At 43.1% G+C, this 17,533-nt stretch overlaps 5 protein-coding genes across 18 annotated transcripts in view; 3 read left to right on the top strand and 2 right to left on the bottom strand.

The window, feature by feature from the left end:
* Positions 1–225: 225 nt before the first annotated feature.
* LOC116433652 (uncharacterized) lies at positions 226–3,966 on the top strand. Its single transcript, XM_031991969.2, has 9 exons — positions 226–408; positions 1,271–1,687; positions 1,769–1,831; positions 1,887–1,973; positions 2,043–2,090; positions 2,176–2,406; positions 2,536–2,863; positions 2,925–3,366; positions 3,450–3,966. The coding sequence occupies exons 1-9, from the start codon at positions 351–353 to the stop codon at positions 3,681–3,683; spliced, it is 1,908 nt and encodes a 635-aa protein (XP_031847829.2). The 5' UTR covers positions 226–350; the 3' UTR covers positions 3,684–3,966.
* A 151-nt stretch (positions 3,967–4,117) lies between these two features.
* LOC116433649 (putative 2-oxoadipate dehydrogenase complex component E1 homolog) lies at positions 4,118–9,036 on the top strand. 2 transcript variants are annotated; one of them, XM_031991958.2, is made up of 13 exons: positions 4,118–4,403; positions 5,347–5,636; positions 5,707–5,926; positions 5,992–6,341; positions 6,425–6,646; positions 6,717–6,874; positions 6,946–7,216; positions 7,305–7,512; positions 7,576–7,988; positions 8,051–8,171; positions 8,241–8,429; positions 8,492–8,577; positions 8,650–9,036. In XM_031991958.2, exons 1-13 carry the CDS (start codon positions 4,247–4,249, stop codon positions 8,755–8,757), a joined length of 2,793 nt encoding a protein of 930 aa, XP_031847818.2. In that variant the 5' UTR covers positions 4,118–4,246; the 3' UTR covers positions 8,758–9,036. The 2 variants fall into 2 exon arrangements, 1 of the variants encoding a protein (XP_031847818.2); XR_012999794.1 differs by lacking the exons at positions 8,492–8,577; positions 8,650–9,036 and having other exon boundaries at positions 8,085–8,171; positions 8,241–8,292.
* Sirt2 (Sirtuin 2) lies at positions 8,949–11,752 on the bottom strand. 10 transcript variants are annotated; one of them, XM_031991972.2, is made up of 8 exons: positions 11,339–11,499; positions 10,880–11,024; positions 10,711–10,813; positions 10,269–10,511; positions 9,837–10,193; positions 9,565–9,760; positions 9,293–9,485; positions 8,949–9,210 (listed from the first exon to the last, which is right to left on the bottom strand). In XM_031991972.2, exons 3-8 carry the CDS (start codon positions 10,805–10,807, stop codon positions 9,142–9,144), a joined length of 1,155 nt encoding a protein of 384 aa, XP_031847832.1. In that variant the 5' UTR covers positions 10,808–10,813; positions 10,880–11,024; positions 11,339–11,499; the 3' UTR covers positions 8,949–9,141. The 10 variants fall into 10 exon arrangements, with proteins under 10 accessions (XP_031847832.1, XP_031847831.1, XP_031847834.1 ...); XM_031991971.2 differs by lacking the exon at positions 11,339–11,499 and adding an exon at positions 11,190–11,338 and having other exon boundaries at positions 10,880–11,090; XM_031991974.2 differs by lacking the exon at positions 11,339–11,499 and adding an exon at positions 11,190–11,338 and having other exon boundaries at positions 10,711–10,810; positions 10,880–11,090.
* Positions 11,753–11,863: 111 nt separating this feature from the next.
* Hacd1 (3-hydroxyacyl-CoA dehydratase 1) lies at positions 11,864–13,214 on the bottom strand. The gene is made up of 5 exons (XM_031992000.2): positions 12,909–13,214; positions 12,671–12,788; positions 12,365–12,600; positions 12,100–12,281; positions 11,864–12,018 (listed from the first exon to the last, which is right to left on the bottom strand). Exons 1-5 carry the CDS (start codon positions 12,977–12,979, stop codon positions 11,939–11,941), a joined length of 687 nt encoding a protein of 228 aa, XP_031847860.1. The 5' UTR covers positions 12,980–13,214; the 3' UTR covers positions 11,864–11,938.
* A 70-nt stretch (positions 13,215–13,284) lies between these two features.
* Positions 13,285–17,533, top strand: part of LOC116433651 (uncharacterized) — a 35,505-nt gene continuing 31,256 nt past the window's right edge. The window contains exons 1-7 of one of the 4 annotated variants that reach the window (XM_031991968.2): positions 13,285–13,495; positions 13,570–14,045; positions 14,702–14,943; positions 15,022–15,384; positions 15,460–15,799; positions 15,873–15,997; positions 16,066–16,125. In XM_031991968.2, coding sequence (XP_031847828.2) covers positions 14,710–14,943; positions 15,022–15,384; positions 15,460–15,799; positions 15,873–15,997; positions 16,066–16,125 — 1,122 coding nt within the window. In that variant the 5' untranslated portion in view covers positions 13,285–13,495; positions 13,570–14,045; positions 14,702–14,709. The other 3 variants (XM_031991967.2, XM_031991965.2, XM_031991964.2) reach the window with 3 other exon arrangements.

The following is a 17,533-nucleotide window of genomic DNA, read 5'->3' as shown; positions in this document are numbered from 1 at the left end:
GATCCACCTCCCACGAATCGAGTCCATGAATCCAAGATCGCCGGCTGACATCACTGTTCCGAGAAGATCGACGCGTAGTTTCGACCGCGCCGAGACCCGTGTGACCGTGCAAAGACCTTAGCCCGACCAGGGTCGCGAGCCGAGCGTGCCAATGGGAAACCGGCTGGCAGGAGGAAAGTCTGATCGCACCAGGCGGGGGTGATCCGAATCGAGCCGACCAGTGGAGGCTTCAGTTCTTCTTAACACGCTTACGTCGCGGCAACGCATTCTCCGTTCTATCGTCCGCCGTCTCCGATCGATACCGATCGGGCCTCGAACCGTCACTGAATCGTCGAATCGCTGCCACGGTTATGAAGACCCGCAGAGCGACCGTGTTCCTCGCGCTCCTAGCGTTCTCCTTGATCATTGGTAAGTGGACCGGTTTAACTTGTCAACTATTACGAACCTAACAACCCAAACACGAACCTCTTCCTTCGATTAGATTCGAATTGGAAGGCTTTCTCTTCTCGCGTTCAAAATTATTTTCCTTATTTACTCTAGCGCGAACTAAAAGCGACGCGTTTCTATTTTGCGACATCGCGGGAAAGGAAATCGTACCGTGGAAGTGAAAGGATGATTTCCTGTACGTCGTTCGGCCGTTAACTTCTGCCCGCTGGTTTTCTAGCTATTGACAGTCCTCGATTTACGGGTTTGGGAAAGCAGTATTCGAAGAATCGCTTAGAATATTGACGCACGAAGGCTATTTGCAAAGAGAACGCGCGTTATCTGCTCTAGAATGCTCGTACGTGATCCTCGATTCTAAACACTCCGCTGCAGATTCTCTTTTTCCGTGCATTATCAAGGTTATCGCGGGTTCACGCTCGCGCGTACGTTCTCCGGACGATTGGGAGAAGAGAGATTCTTCGAATTGCTCCGGATTTACGGTACGTTACAGCAGCAGCCGAGAGATGTTCGATGGCGATCGGTTGAATAAATTCCGTCACGATCAGACGTGTCTGCTGGAAGAACGAGGATCCGACAGCGTATCGCTCGACCCAATTACCAGACGTCCGAACAGGGCAAAACGAATAAAGAGAAGATTGTTTCTCATGTAAATTTCCATCAACGAAGTGTCCGTGGGTGGACCTTACTCTCTGCGTTCGCGATTTCTACGCGAAGCGATACGAAACGATAAATTCCGTCTAAAACTATTGGCAACGCTAGCGTTCCGACTGCTAAATTATCACCCAGATTTCGACTCGGCCCTAACACTGTCATCACTGTCTTGCAGCGGACGTCGAAGCAGGATGGAAATTCTGGAAGAAGAAGGACAAGGACAAAGACGCAACTACGACTACGACTACAGCAGCTCCTAGCACAGTGGCGCCGACTACCAGCAAACCGGCCGGCAAAGCAACCAGTGGTCCGAACACTTTGGGATCAGCTGTGATCGGCGCCGGTGACCCTGGCTTGGCGATCGGCGTCAGCTCGACCGGGCAGAACATCAGGAACAACGCAAGATCGAGCAAACCGAATCCCGGTACGGAAGTCGGCCTCGACATCGGGGGAGCGAAGCCGCCGAAACCTGGTACCGGAGGCAACACTGGCCAGGGTTACAGAGAATGGGCCGCCGATCTGACCGGCGCCGGAGAACCCGGCAGACAGCCGCCGAAACTGCCTGGCCAGGGACCAGCCCTCAGCCCCGGAGGTGAGTCATCCGATAATCGAGTCCTCTACACTCCTTGCATTCGAGAAATGTTCGAACGCTAACGATTGTTTCCTTATTCAGCTGCTAGACCAGCGTCTCCCGGTACCGCGCCGAAGGCACCAGCTCCACAGCCGCAACCAGCAGGTACGAGCTACCGTGTAGTTCTGTCGAACATTTGTAAATTCAAACTCTGTTCCAGCTGTGAATCCAACTCCAGCGCCGCGACCTCAACCTCAACCCCAACCTCAGCAGCCTCAACCGCAGAAACCTCAACCACCATCGCCAGGTACGAGCGTGGTTTTCAAGTAGCTTGAATGCAAATTCACAGAGTAAGAGGAACTCCGTCTTGTTACAGGTTCGCGACCTTCTTCCGTTCCCGGAAGCCCAATATCCACGCCGCCAGGTGAAGAACGTTCTTTCCTTGAGAAGCTTCTTCTCGAGAAGCGCTTTCGAGTAACGTAACCGAATCTTTCTACTTTCGTTTTAAGGATCACCCACCTCGAGACCAGGTACGCCGCCAGCAGTACAGCCGGCACGGCCGACCAATCAACCCGGAGGCGGAGACAATTACGTGTCCACGTTGCACGTGGGTCCCCTGAGGCCCAGCAGCACTCCGCCACCTGCCAGACCAGCGAGTCCTGGTTCTCCAGGAAGAACATGGGCGGACGTTGCCTCTGGTGGTAGCAGACCCAACTCTCCGGTTCCTTCCCCGGGACCAGGTGTGTCAGAAAGCCGAAACGAATGAATCGTCACACTCGATGTTAACCTTTTGCTGTCCGAAGTGCTCTTGGTTTCTCACTTTGAGGTTCACGCTAGCAACAGATCAGACGATTTCCGATATTTCACAGGGCAGACGCAACCTAGACCCCAATCGCCCAGCTACCCCGGACAAACCAGGCCCTCCACCGGTGCGATAGCAGGCGGAGCGCTAGCAGGAGGCGCGCTAGCAGGAGGCGCGCTGGCCGGCGCAGCCGCGGCAGGAGCGGCAAGTTCGTCGAACAAAGTCTACTCGAGCAATCCCACCTACAGCAAGGGCAACGGCATCACGGACGAGGACTTGGAGAAGCTCTCCGAGGCTCTGTTCATCAAGGACAACAACAACGCGAACAAATACATAACGGTGAACCTGCAGAAGCAGACGACCAGCGCCAGCACGAGCGACGACGCGTCTCAGCCGTGAGTCTCGACGATCCGGCAACCGAGAATTCCATGTGTACGCTTGTTCTCCTCGTTGCAGATTGTTCACGGTGAGCCCGGACGCCTACCAAGGCACCACGGTCCAGAGAGTGATCTCGATCTACGACAACTACCAGCCGGACACGAACGTGAACGAGCACATCAGCCCGTTGCAGAGGCAGGAGGAAAGCCTGCTGGTCGACACGTTCCTGAGCACCAACGTGATGTCGGCGGCGATGAGGTTCCTCGCCGACAAGGAGCGCATTCGGAAGGATTACTACGAGTACAAGGAGTCCTTGAGGAAGATCTGGTTCAACCTGTTCTCGCGTGGCCAAGGGAAGATCGGCAGCTCGGGATTCGAGCACGTGTTCATGGCGGAGTTGAAGAACGCTGCCACTGGCACCGAGGTGGTCGGCCTGCACAACTGGATCTACTACAGCAAGGAGGAGGCCAGCGGAAAGGCCGACTACAACGGATACTTGAAGAAAGTCGACTTGGGAGATGTAAGATTCAATAGTTCAATTCAACCTAGGAGGACTCCGGAAAACTTCGGTCGTTCGATAACGAGTACCGTTTTGTTTTTCAGAAAGCCTCGATCGTGAAGATAAGAACGAAGTACAACGGGCACGACAAGCCCGTGACGACCATATTCGTGGGTACGTCGCCGGAGCTGGAAATGGCGTTGTACACGGTCTGCTTCTACGCGCGGCCGGACGGCAATTGTCCCGTATCGCTCGGAGGGACGAAGTTCAATATCGTCACGCATAAATTTAGGTACAGAGGCAACGACCTCGTGGGAACAGCGTACCCCGAGATATAAGCTCTATGTTCATTCACGGACGGCTCCTAACTCCGCCACCGTTCGAATAAAACGATGCAAGACCTCTTGGTTCCTTATCTATACCTATCGGTCGAGTATTACGTTCAGCCGGGAGCAACGGTTCAACCAAACTGATTCCCTTTATCTCTAATTACGCCTGTATGGGTGGCCGATAAGAGAGTCTCTCGATTGACAATGTAACGAATCAAGCCGACTGTGTCTCTCCGCTTCGCGTTGTACCGCATGTTCGCAAATATGGAAATAACATCTGCATTGAAGCTTGCACAGCGATTCTTGGAACGATCGCGAATAAAATATATCCAGATATTTCTCCCTTCCTGAACGTTCGTCAGCCGAGCCTTCGACGAGCGGTGCAAAGAGAATCCCTGTTAATGATCTGGTGCTCGTGCAACGTTGGCCCGCGATGCTTTCTATTGGCCAAGCAATCTCGAGTAAACAGATAACGACGGATAAATAAGATCTGCGAGTAGAGGGGATGGGAGACGAGGAGCCGCGGCGCCGAGACACGCGCGCTCAGTCGATCCGTACTTTCTGCGAGCGGAATGCACGCGATTCCACGATACGCTCTGCATTTTCGGCGGATAAGCGGTCTTCCTAATACAGGATGTTCCATTTACCGACCGACCGTTTCCGCCCGCACTTATCGTAGCGAACAGGGCGTCTACGGGTACAGGCCGAAGGCGACGCGGCAATTCGAAGGTATCTCCGCGCAATATTATTCGGATTAACGCGAGAAAAATGAAATCGAATAACTATAAACGAAATAATAAGCACAAAGACCCGTTGACTCGTACGTTCCGAGTACTTTCTCGTGAACCATACTTGCAACGCGTATATCGGACGCGACACGCATTCGCGCGCGACCAGCTACGTTTGACGGAGCTAATCGTTTCCCGCGCGATGCTCGCACGGCAACCATCGCGTCTCTTATGTAAACGTTTTCAAACGGAGCCGAGAAACTCCGGATTTTCTGTGATAATTCGTTCTTACCTCGCCAGAAGCTTCAGCACGAGGCGCGCGCGCCTCCGCCGAGAGGAGTCATCTTGGTATCCCAACGGTCTCGGCACTTCCGACACGCGAAAACGATATAAAACTTGGAATCCAACGGAAACACTTGCACCCACTGATCCGTCACGCGCAACTGCTCCGTCCGCGATTCCTGGTTATTCTCGCACGCGGCGGCGTCGCGCGCATGCACCGATTCGAACCGCGAACTGTTAATCACCTGCGAAATAAACACGATAAAGCGTCCACGCGCGGATCGTCGCTTAAAATCGAATTGCGAGACGCGCGCGAATCTGTCAAATAAATGCAATGGAAAAGTACTCGACTCGAGTGGTTTCCATAATTGTCGAGCACTTTCCCTTTACTTTTTCCTAGCGACTTCTCAACGCGATGCTTTCTTCTGAACGTCGAATTCACGTGTTTTCGTAACATAAGCCCATCTTAATCCGTATAATCTAGATACGACTGCCGTTATCGGTCGATAGAGCGAAAAGTATTTTCGCTACCGAGGAGGAAGATGCGGCCCGCTGATGCGACATCGCGATAACAAATAATATACGCCTTCTGAACAGCTCGTAGCTACAGTAAATGATATTTCTGTCGCGAAGAAAACCATCTGTTCCTCTCCTATGCGCAGTCCCTAAGCAGTACCTGGAGGCGCGAGCGAAGAACAGCAATTTCTACAGATTAGTCGCCGCGTACAGGGAATTCGGTCACAAGCAGGCTGACGTAAATCCTATATCTCTGGAAAAGCCGAGTCCACTGTCGGAACTGAATCCGGAGAGATTCGGGTTACGTCTGACGGACAGAGTTTCCTTCGATGGAATCCTGTCGACGAATCGGAAGGAAGGAACGGTGGAGGAAGCCTTGGCGTTCTTGAGAAGCACGTACAGCGGGACTGTCGCTTTCGAATTCGGCTACTTAGAGGTATCGAAACGTTACTGTTTCGTCGTGTCTTTCGTCAACGAACTGATCATACGAATTACCGTGCGCACAGTCCGAGGAAGAGAGAGAATGGTTCGCGGAAGCAGCAGAGAAATGCACGGCCGATCCGTTGACGGACGAAACGCGGCTGGCCGTCGCGAGGGAGATGCTGAAGAGCCAGGCTTTCGACAATTTCCTGGCCGTCAAGTTCGTCAGCTTGAAAAGATACGGGGGCGAAGGCGCCGAGGCTATGATGGCCTTCTTCCACGAGTTCTTCAAACTGTCCGCAGATGGTAATCGAAGACGCGACAGGGTTTCCGAGTATCGAGCGGGCGTTTGACATCCGACGATTTTTCAGAGGGGTTGACGTACATCGTTCTCTGTATGCCACACCGTGGTAGATTGAACCTCCTTACCGGTATGCTGAACTTCCCGCCGGAGAAGCTGTTCCGGAAGCTCCGCGGGTTCTCCGAGTTCCCGGACGGAGTGAAAGCGACGGGCGACGTGATCAGTCACTTGGTGTCCTCCACCGACCTCGCTATCGATGGTAAGAACGTTCACGTGACGATGCTGCGGAATCCGTCCCACCTGGAGGCCGTGAATCCCGTCTCCATGGGGAAAACGCGGGGGATAATGCAGGCTGTCAAAGAAGGAGCGTACGGTGAAGGAAGAGACGCTTGGTGGAGCGACAAAGTGTTGAATGTTCAAGTAAACGTTGGATCGTAATGCGATTACGTTCGGAAATCGATGACGGGAGAATAATTGGAACGTAATCCTACGTGTTATGCCAGGTACACGGGGACGCCAGCTTCGCCGGGCAAGGTGTGAGCCAAGAGTGTCTGGCTCTGTCCGGTGCTCCGCACTTCGAAATTGGCGGGACGGTTCACCTGGTCGTTAACAATCAGCTGGGTTTCACCACGCCAGCCTCCAGGGGAAGGTCGTCGAGGTACTGCACGGACCTGGCGAAGATGATCGCCGCTCCGGTAATTCACGTGAACGGAGATGACCCTGAAGTGTGTACGACTTATGTTGATGAGTTGCCTTTATGAATCAGTGAGTTATTAAATTGTCCAAATACTCTAGATGGTCGTTAGAGCTACTAGACTCGCCTTCCAGTACCAAAGGAGGTTCAGGAAAGATGTATTCGTTGATCTGAATTGTTTTAGAAGATGGGGTCACAACGAATTAGACGATCCATCGTTTACGAACCCCCTTCTTTATCAAATTATACAGAATCGCCCGTAGGTGTTTCTTTCGCCGTTTCTTTCACCGAGAAAGGAAAATAGCTAAAGCTACTTTGGCTCTTCCGTAGATCAATACCGGATCGTTACGTAAGTAGACTGGTGGAATCGAACGTTTTCACCGTGGAGAAAGCTAAGAGCACCGCCGACAGTCATACTGCCTGGTTGAATCAGTCTCTGAAACAAGTGGACTGTTACGTTCCGCAACCTACTTACTTTACGAGCTTGTGGACGGGAATGCGACAGGCCGATGCCACTTTGACTCACTGGGATACGGGGGTTGACCTAAACCTACTGAAATTCATCGGTGGAAAGAGCGTCCATGTCGATGACGATGATCTGGTGAGGATGCGCTCTATGTTGACCCTGCGATGCAACACAAATGTATACTGTTCTACCGGCTTAATTCAGAGTACGATTCACCGTGCAGGCCATTCACCCGCAATTAGCGAAGAGTCACGTTGAATCGAGGTTGAAGAAAGTGACCAACGACGACTCTTTGGACTGGGCAACCGGTGAAGCATTGGCTATCGGTAGCCTATTGTATCAGGGCTATAATGTCAGAATCAGTGGGCAAGACGTGGGTCGAGGGACATTTTCTCACAGGCACGCTATGCTTGTCGATCAGTCGACGGGGAGTGAGTAAATGAATTGATCTCCCAAATCGATAGAATTGTTCGGTTCATTGGTTATATTTCTAGACATACGAATACCTTTGAACTCGATGACCGAGGGTCAGACGGGAAAGTTGGAGTTGGCTAACAGCATTCTGTCGGAGGAAGCGGTGCTCGGTTACGAATATGGAATGAGTATCGCGCTACCGACAACTCTGACCATTTGGGAGGCACAGTTCGGAGATTTCTTCAATGGGGCTCAGATCATCATCGATACCTTCGTGACCAGCGGCGAAACAAAATGGATGTTAAACAGCGGTCTGATTCTCCTGCTGCCTCACGGCTACGACGGCGCTGGTCCTGAACACAGCTCGTCTAGAATAGAAAGGTTCCTACAGCTGACGGACAGCAAAGAGGACAAACCGGATGGAGACGACGTGAATGTGCACGTCGCAAACCCCACAACCCCAGCACAATACTTCCATTTACTGAGGAGACAAGTATGAGTATCATTCTTGCCTTCTGAGTAGCTTATCGTGCATGTACGCGTTTTCTATTCTAGATGGTCAGAGATTTCCGAAAACCTTTAATTATAGTGACTCCGAAAACACTGCTACGGCATAAAGCTGCGACATCGTTGTTACGGGACATGGGACCGCAAACCAAGTTCGTCAACGTTATAGGTATGCGGTACTGAAACAAAATTGTTGTATAACCGTTTCGTTCTAATAATATAGCACAACCTCCCGCAGGGGACGAGAAAGTGGCGAAAGCAGACGTGAATAAAGTAATCCTGGTTAGTGGAAAACACTTTTATGCTCTGGATAATTATAGAGATTCCACAGGACAGAAGAATGTTGCCATCGTTAGGCTGGAAAGCTTGTGTCCTTTCCCAGTTCATGAATTATTGGAAGAGATTAATGGATATGTCAATGCTAAGAGTAAGTGTATGGGAACTGTGTCCCTATTAAATGGAAAGATATCAGTAAAAATGTCTTTTTAGCGTTCATTTGGAGTCAAGAAGAACCGCGAAATATGGGGTTCTGGAGCTTCGTGAAACCTCGTTTCGAAAATTTATGTGGTAGACGCGTAAGTAACGGAAGTATTTTGTTGAATAAGAATTTCACTGACCCTGTGTAAAGTGAAAATTGTAATCCGCAGTTACAGTACTGCGGGCGTAGATCTATGCCTGCTCCAGCTGTCGGTGAAGGGCAAGTGCATCAGCAGGAAGCTCAGGACGTTATTAGTAAACCTTTCGCTGTGAAATGATTTAAACGTGAAACATACGAAATATACTCTTCGGAAGTTCATTATATTCTATTTTATTTGTACACGTGAGTCAACTGTCATAATCACATTCGAGAAAGATATTGGACATTAAGACACATATTAGAAATTACATTTTTATCACTAATAATTTCATTACCACTTTCATTTTCTAGGAAACTCGGTAAAGCAGATATAAGCAAAAGCATATCTATTTGCCATTATTACGATAAATTTTTTAATTACCTAAACGACATTTTTACAATTACTTTAAAACAAACACTGTTTGTCTAAATAGCTTCTTCTTTATAAAAATAGCGACGAAATAAAATATCAATTGTATTAATGAGGAGAATTACCTTACAAGATTGCTAACTAGTAACATAGTTATTCTGTTTTAGCATTTTCAGCTTCCAACCTTTCATGTTCTCTCTTTATAAGGTCTCTCAATTCGTCCTGAAAAGAGGTAGATTTTAATGAAAGGGTTTTCGTTGATTTTCGAATAAAATGAAAAAGTAATTTTCAAAGGGAAACGTACTCCCCAACCCATTTTTTCTGCTAACAATTCGCTACCGGTATCGCAGTCGCCTAACCAGGCAACATCACGTCCACCGTGAGAACCTTTTGTGTCAAACATTAAACCCTGACGCAGTCCTAGAAGTCGCGACAGACGATCCTGCGTGCCGACTTTTTCTTTATTGATAAGTAAACGTGGACAGTTAGGTCGCACTCTTGAACCGTAAAAAATGGAAATGTAAATCGAGGTTCTTAAATTAATGCTTAATCGCTTCTTGTTATGTAATGGTGTACCTGTCCACCAAGGATGCAAATGGTTGAACAACCAAACTTGAACCCATAATTATCAATAAATCTGCCTTTGTAAAATCCTGGTCAGTTAGATGATGAAAACGTTCAGGTAGCACTTCTCCAAAGAACACTATATCAGGCTTTACTACACCTTCTTTGCATTCATCGCATTTCGGTATAATACCTTCAACAATTTTCTCTGAAAGTAAATTTTCAGTGTCAAGAAACGTTTACAATTACGATTAATACAAAGACACAAGATTTAAAATAATTACTTTTCATCCATGGAAGAGTATACGGTGCTCTACACTTAAGACACCGTCCAGTATGAAATGTTCCGTGTGCTTCAACCAGTTTCTCAGAAGGCAAACCAGCAATTCTTTCTAATGTATCAATATTTTGTGTATAGTGCCTTAAGAGTAATCCTTTTTCCCACAGAAGTCTTATAAAATAGTGACAGGGTGTAGGTTTGAAGCCTTCAGGTAACAATTCTCTTGCAAGCATAAAGAAGGGCTCTGGGTTCTGCGTAAAGAAATCTAATTCAAAAATAGCTTGAGGATGAGGCAAGTTGTATTTTTCTAAATTATGATAAAGTCCACTGGATGGTGATCGAAAATCTGGAATTCCTGCAGCTGTAAATGTTCAAAGAATTCTATAGTTAGTTAAATATCCTTATATGATTGTAGCACAAAATAAGTGACACTTACATGTGGAAATACCAGCACCAGCCATTGTAATAATTTTAAGGTTTTCATTTTCCTTCATATATTCTACTATTCCATCTAAACTAAGGTCACGAAGAACTTTCTGTTGCGACTGTCCATCATAATCTGACGAGTCGAAAATCCTTAACATGTGCCCCAAGTATTTGCGAATCTTTTCCATATCGGTGTCTTCTACCTCTTCTTGCTCTGAAGAATTGTTTGTCGCCTCCTCATCTGATTTCTTCTCTAAGTTCAATTTAAAAAATAATGTTTAGCAATATTATTATTATATTATTTTAAAAATGTTTGTAATGAGATGACTCATTAATGTTTTTAATTGTCACTAGTATAATCATCAAAAATGTTCAGTCTGCATCAGCTCAAAAAATGAAATAAGAAAGAAGATATAAATAAATAATTTAAATGAAGGGGATACTTTACTGACTTAAATAAAAGTACGTGTTCAAATGCTTTTGCCAGAATTGTTGAATAAAGAAAGTTCGCAAATGCCTGCCTAAAGGAAATGCGGTTTTCGAAAACATTGGCTGCTGTAAACAGACGTCGAAATTTTATAACATACTCCACTGAATTCATACACGTGACTCGATAATTACCTGAAAATTCTTCTTTATTCGTAAATTTTACTGCTCAGAAAATTAAAACGTGAATATCCTCGAATAGCATCCCGATATCACAAATTCATCTAATTATTTTATTCAATTAATAAAACTGCGTACTTTCATGGATGACAGATAACCTCTACAAGAATCATTTTCGTGCATTAACGTGAATAAATATATATGACGCAAATCGAAACTGCAACATCTTTAAAAGATATCAGAAGTAATATAAGTAACGATGTATATAATTTAATATTTGACGAGAAACTGATATTCTGTGTCACGAAAGTATGATCGTAAATACCTTGTCGATGAGTTTTACACGAAAATTTATGAAATAAAAGAGAAAAGGCATTATCATTTCAAATTATAATAGAAGTACTATGGTGCAGATAACGTCAATAAAAAAATCTAATTCTATCATTATAGTTAACGACGGGTCAAACACATTACCATTTTCTGTATCATCGTTGCGCTCGGACATGTTCTCAACCTGCAATTATTTCTTTGAACAGTTTCAACGATACCTTGTGTGATAATTATGAACGAAGTACTACAATAAGAATTGACTAATGACGTTTTTAAACGTACAAAGAAAACTATTTATCTGACAACTAACTTACCACGCTCGATAAATTATGAATCAAGTCAACGTTCTATGCAAATAGTAAATATACCCTATGTACCTTGATCTTTGTAACACTTACGATATTTTAAATGCGCATAAATACATTAAATTACTTTCTTCCGTTTTAATAAATTTAAAGCAAAGAAACAGATTGTAAAATCTTTAGTTTGATTACTTGTTTGATGATATCTGGAGCTTTATTTCTTCATCAGAAGCTATTTAATGATAGGTTACAAGTTCGTGGAGTGGGGGGGACACGTGTTTTATTTTCGGAAATTTAAAAATGATGTTTGAGTAAATTATAAGTAAACAGTTTGATTCAAGAACGAAAAGAATAAATGAAACTTGAGTTGTATAAACTTGAATATTTATTATTAACATAAGATATATACATATCATTAATGCGAAGAAGAAATTCACTTATATTAGTGAGCTTTTTTGAGTGAATCTTTCCCCAAAATTTTACGTCTTTGTGAAAACATATGGAGATATAATTGTGGGAAAACTGTAAAAAAAGAACAGTAATCAGATAACTGCACTATTGTATTGGTATTATAATGATAAATATAGGATTCTGGAAACTTACTGGGAATATATGTTAACATAACAATGATGAGCAAATATAAATAACTAAATGCAAAATTCCAAGAGTTGGGAAGCAAATAACTCCAAGCTTCTGGATGAGAATATGCATATTGTGTTGCTGCATATGTACATAATAATTCCCCTGATACACCAATCGGATATAATACAATAAATAATGTATACCTGTAAATTAAGATATTACATTTGAAATTTCAATAATCTCTAGATAACTGCACAATTTTAATACAATCTTTTTAATACCATACCTTAACCATGTAAGCAAATATGGTACATATTCATTGAGATTCATGAAGTAATACAAGTATCTGATTATTTCTGTTATTGACCATGCTAATAATGCAAATGGCACACCAATGGATGATGCAGCATAACTGCTCGGAGTAGCCAGTAATACACCATCCACTAACATAATTCTACTCAAAACTTGGAAGATTGTAAGTGCGGGATTTGATGTAACTAATCCTACTACCGCATGTAGTATCTATAAAAAGAAAGGAAAAGGTGAATTTTATTTATTTCACTCTGAAGTCAAAGTACAAGTGACTTCTTACCTCCAAGAAAGCTGCATGTTGAAAGATTATAACAGGCCACTTGAGGTTCTGCCATAAATTGTCTTCAACGGGCGAAGAAAAATCATTTTGCAAAAACTTGAGAAGTATGTATGACCACCTATAAATGTATTTTATTTCGTAAATGTCACATGTAACACACACACACACACACACACATACACACATTTCTCTCAATTATAACATTAAATGAGTGTTTTTGTTTATAATTTACACTTACCCAAAAACTAGCGTGAGATTATAAGTTTTCAAATAGAGTACTCCAACAGAACTAGATTTCTTTGATTTCATATTTCTGTCTTAATTAATTCCCTGAGATGACAATGTAAAATTCCGATAGACACTTCTTATGAACGAAAAGCTTTTATCCTCATAGTCTCCCAAACTTGCGATGATAAGACTGGAGAAATCATATGCGGCACGCTATATGTACTACTTACAGTGCAGGGCTGTCCAGTAAACCTTCTCGCGGGCAAAATGAGTGTCGGTGTGACCATGGTCAATGGTGGGGACACGAACCCGCGAGTAGCCTGTCTACGGGGTGGGAGAAATGGACTGGTGTTAGTGGGATCCGTTTTTGCGCGCGCTTGACCGCGTGTGGTCAACCAGCCATTACTACACACAAAAGTGTCATACGAGAGGCCCGGTTGCTCACGGATATGGCCCATGGCGCCATACGTGGGCCGCGCGGGCCACCTGCTGGACAGCCCTGTAGAATTTACAGGAACGTACCACTCGTCTGTTGGGGCACTTGGCGGCAAAACATTTTTTTCGGTACAAATTAAAATTCCATCACATTTTCGAAGAGTGAGTTTTATTTTTACATTTTATATTTATCGTTTTATTGAAAGATATAATCGTTAGTGATCTATTCGACGTAGATATCATTAACTAAGTACTTACCTATCGTGCGCTATTTAAAAGACGCCTCGCGGGAAGGTACAGGGGAAAGAGGGGTCTTTCGCTGTGTGTGTCGCGTGACATGACGGAATTAGATATGCAACTTCTTCGACCAATCACACAGCAGAGCTACAAACATATTAGATTTTGACCACTCAGACCCGCATTCCTTGTACCGGTCGTCTTTCAAACAATGGGCTGTACTTACCTTGAACTTTCTTGATGATTCGTTCGTCAAACTAGTTTGAAAGATAAATAACAGTAAAAAAAAAACAAACAAAAGAAAATAATCACGGAACCTACATGAATTTGAATATTGATAGTCATCCTTATGACTGAAGTGTTAAGAGGAATGAATGGAAAATTGTATTTAATCTTGTCTAATTATATATCACAACAGCGATGTATGATACACGTGTGAGCCGTTAATGTTCACTTTACACAAACTTTTTACTATGTACGTACTTGATTATCTGGATCAAAGTTCAACATGCATGTCGATACATGGATGATTCCTCGTAATGTTAAAGACCCTGAAACTGTTAGATATTTCGTAGTTACTCAACAGGTCTGGAAAGTAGATTTAGCTAAATCCGAATAGAATTTAATGGAGCTGCGATTAAAAAATATTTAGCTGTATGGAAAGTTACGAATATTATGTAGAATAATTGATATAAGACAGTAATATTGCATTGTAATAAAATGAATCGTAAAAGTCGTGAAGAAGTGAAGATTTCTCGAGTTTATGTAACTTTTATATGTATATAATATGGATAATAGGAACAATATATAATCATTAAATGATCGAGAATCAATTTTAAAAAAAAAAATCTCGATTATATCAAATCGATAAACCGTAATCGAGACTTATCAAGATATTACACTGAATGAAATAAGTTATAGTAACAGTTTATATGTCGTCATAATTGAAACATTTACAAAGGGTTAGTAAAATCTTTGTGTCATTTGTTGCAAATTTTTTTCATAAAATTATTAAACTCCAATGATTTATGGATATAGATCATATTATCATGTTATTACCATTCAATGCCCATTGTTGTAACATTTCAGTTTCGGAAATAAACGATCTGGCTATATTCGAATGTTTTGCAGTTACGAAAATGCAGTGGACAAATTTTCAAGGATTTCTTGGAAAATTAAGAAGGTTTGATTCGTCGATTAATCGTCGATTAAGTAACAGATATGGCAAATTCGTATACGGGCACGACGTAGAAGCGGCCAAAAGAAATGGTCAACCAATTGTTGCCCTAGAATCTACTATCATTACCCATGGGATGCCTTATCCTGATAATTTAAAAACAGCTATCAAAGTTGAGAATGCTGTTAGATCAAAAGTAAATGATTTTAATTTATAACAAATTTATAGTGACATCAAAGATTTCTGAAACTAGACATTTATATGTTTTTTTAAGGGTGCTATGCCAGCAACCATAGCAGTTTTGAAAGGGCAGGTACACGTTGGATTGAATCAAGAGCAATTAGAAGTTTTAGCTCAACCAAATTCTATAGATACTGTTAAATGTTCGCGCAGAGACATATCTTTCATTTCCTCACAAAAACTCAATGGAGGAACAACTGTTAGCGCTACCATGTTGTTGGCACATTTATCAAATATTCCCATAATGGCAACAGGAGGAATCGGTGGTGTTCACCGTGAGGCAGAATCAACATTTGATATTAGTACAGACTTATTGGAACTTGGACGTACTCCTGTGGCTGTTGTTTGCTCAGGCGTTAAATCCATTTTGGATATTGAAAAAACATTAGAATATCTGGTCAGTATATCTTCTTACAAAACAGCTTGGTTTTATTATAGCAAAAGTTTTATATCCAGTTATATTCCCTTATAGGAAACACAAGGAGTCCCTGTTATAAAGATTGGTGAAACAGATCTCTTTCCGGCATTTTACTGTAGAGAAACATTTCAAAATACAAAAGTATCGCATAAAGTGTCTACACCGAAAGAAGCAGCAGATGTTCTGAAGACTCAAATAGAATTAGGTCTTCGAACAGGATTATTGTTTGCTGTTCCCATTCCTGAAAAGTATGCATTGGACACAAAGGAAATGGAATCAGCTATAAACAAAGCTCTGGAAGCTGCAAAACGCGAAGGCATAACTGGAAAGAATGTAACTCCATTCTTGTTAGAAGAACTAAATAAAATTACACAGGGTCAATCTCTTCGAGCCAGTAAGTGTAAGCAAACGCGATATTCGCGATGGAAAATTAAAAGAAATGTATATAATCAGCATTCCTTTATCAGACATGGCACTCATAGAAAATAATGCAAACGTGGCAGCAGAGATAGCCATAAATCTCACAACAAGGCATCAATTTTACACCAACGACTCTGTATCCGGTTGTTGTCTAACAGCGAAACAAAATCCGGTAAGTTCAAGCATAGCAAGAGTACACATGAAAACTGTTATTATCTACTAATCGTGCAATTAATATAGGTGGTGATTGGAGGGGCTATAATGGATACTACCCTGCAAGTGAAGGAATCCGAGATAAGAGTAAGTGAAAAGCTTTAAGTCAGAATTATACTAAATAACCAATTTTTCCTTGTATTCATATTTCAGAGGATTAATAGAACGTTTAACAGTATGTACATACAGTTACGACCACATAGGTTTTATGTACATTTAAGAATATTGAATAACATGAACTCATAGTATAGTATGGGGAAGAGTGGCATGATGTAACGGTAGTAGAACACAAGAAATGTCAATGCGATTAGTGTCGGAATCTATAGTTAGGAAATACTAAATCGAAGAAACGCAAGGGCAAATCGGTTCGGAAATAATTGTCCCACTGAACGGATCTTTTAGACTGAAACATATCTGTAGGGAATTCCGCTATAAGTAAAACTCGAGATAAGCGTGTTTCGTTGTGCACGAGGATACGTAATCACTAAACGTAACGAACGTATTTCATTACAACACTTTTTCCCATACTTGTCTACGGTAGTCCTATAGAATTTAGCGTGTACGAAACAACGTACGGTACCATGTCTAACCATTTACAGATACAGTAAATCGGGTTGTTCATGTATTTTTTTTTTGTTTCTTTAAGCAGGCACTATTCAAAGCTCCCTCTCGTCCATTCTTTTCGGTATTACATACGGTGTTACATTTAAATATCAATCAGTTACAAATTTACTACACATTTGAACCTTTTAAAGCTTTCCTCGATTATGGGGGTCGTATAATTGTCAGGATACATCTGTGAGTGAAACATAGAGATAGGAAGTCTTCCGTTCGCTATAATTATACGACGCAAGGATTCGACGAACAACCATCTGAACAAACGAACAAATGTAAAGAAAGGAAATCCATAATAGAATGAAATATATATATATATCTCCCGTTGCAGACGAAAGTCAGCAGCTTAAGGTCTAATCGAAAAGGTGGCGTATAGACTGTTCGGTTCTGGTCGGCTTGCGGTAACGGTACGGCCGTTGCCATCTAAAATGATCAGTTGAAAATCAATGTACGCTAACTCTCGTTATACATATAATGTCCCTTATATACATTTAGTGGCGGAGGCTGTATGTCTGCGAGGTGTAAGCTTCCATATAATTATTTTAGCTTAGTACATTCAACGATAACTCGATGGCCTGATTAAGAAAGAACCCTTTTAGCTACTCCGAACGACGGCTCCACCGCGAACGATACAGAAGTTCCGTGGCTCGATGAATACCGTGAATCATCGACGGATCCGATAAAAACAAGGGGACCGGTAAAACGAGTCGGAACGTGCAAACAAGACCGAACGTTGAAACAATGGGATGTCTCCGGTAATCGAACGCGTCTCAATGTACGATGTGCTAATGATACCCTGTTGTCCAGACTGATATTAATTAAACGTCCGTTTCGCGTTACGCTAGGGCGACAGGACCAAACAAAGAACATTCTCGGCTTT

The sequence above is a fragment of the Nomia melanderi genome, chromosome 12, assembly GCF_051020985.1.
Source record: "Nomia melanderi isolate GNS246 chromosome 12, iyNomMela1, whole genome shotgun sequence".
Taxonomy (NCBI): Eukaryota; Metazoa; Arthropoda; class Insecta; order Hymenoptera; family Halictidae; genus Nomia; species Nomia melanderi.
The sequence above is the reverse complement of the archived record's forward strand: the minus strand, read 5'-3'. Positions and strand labels throughout refer to the sequence as shown.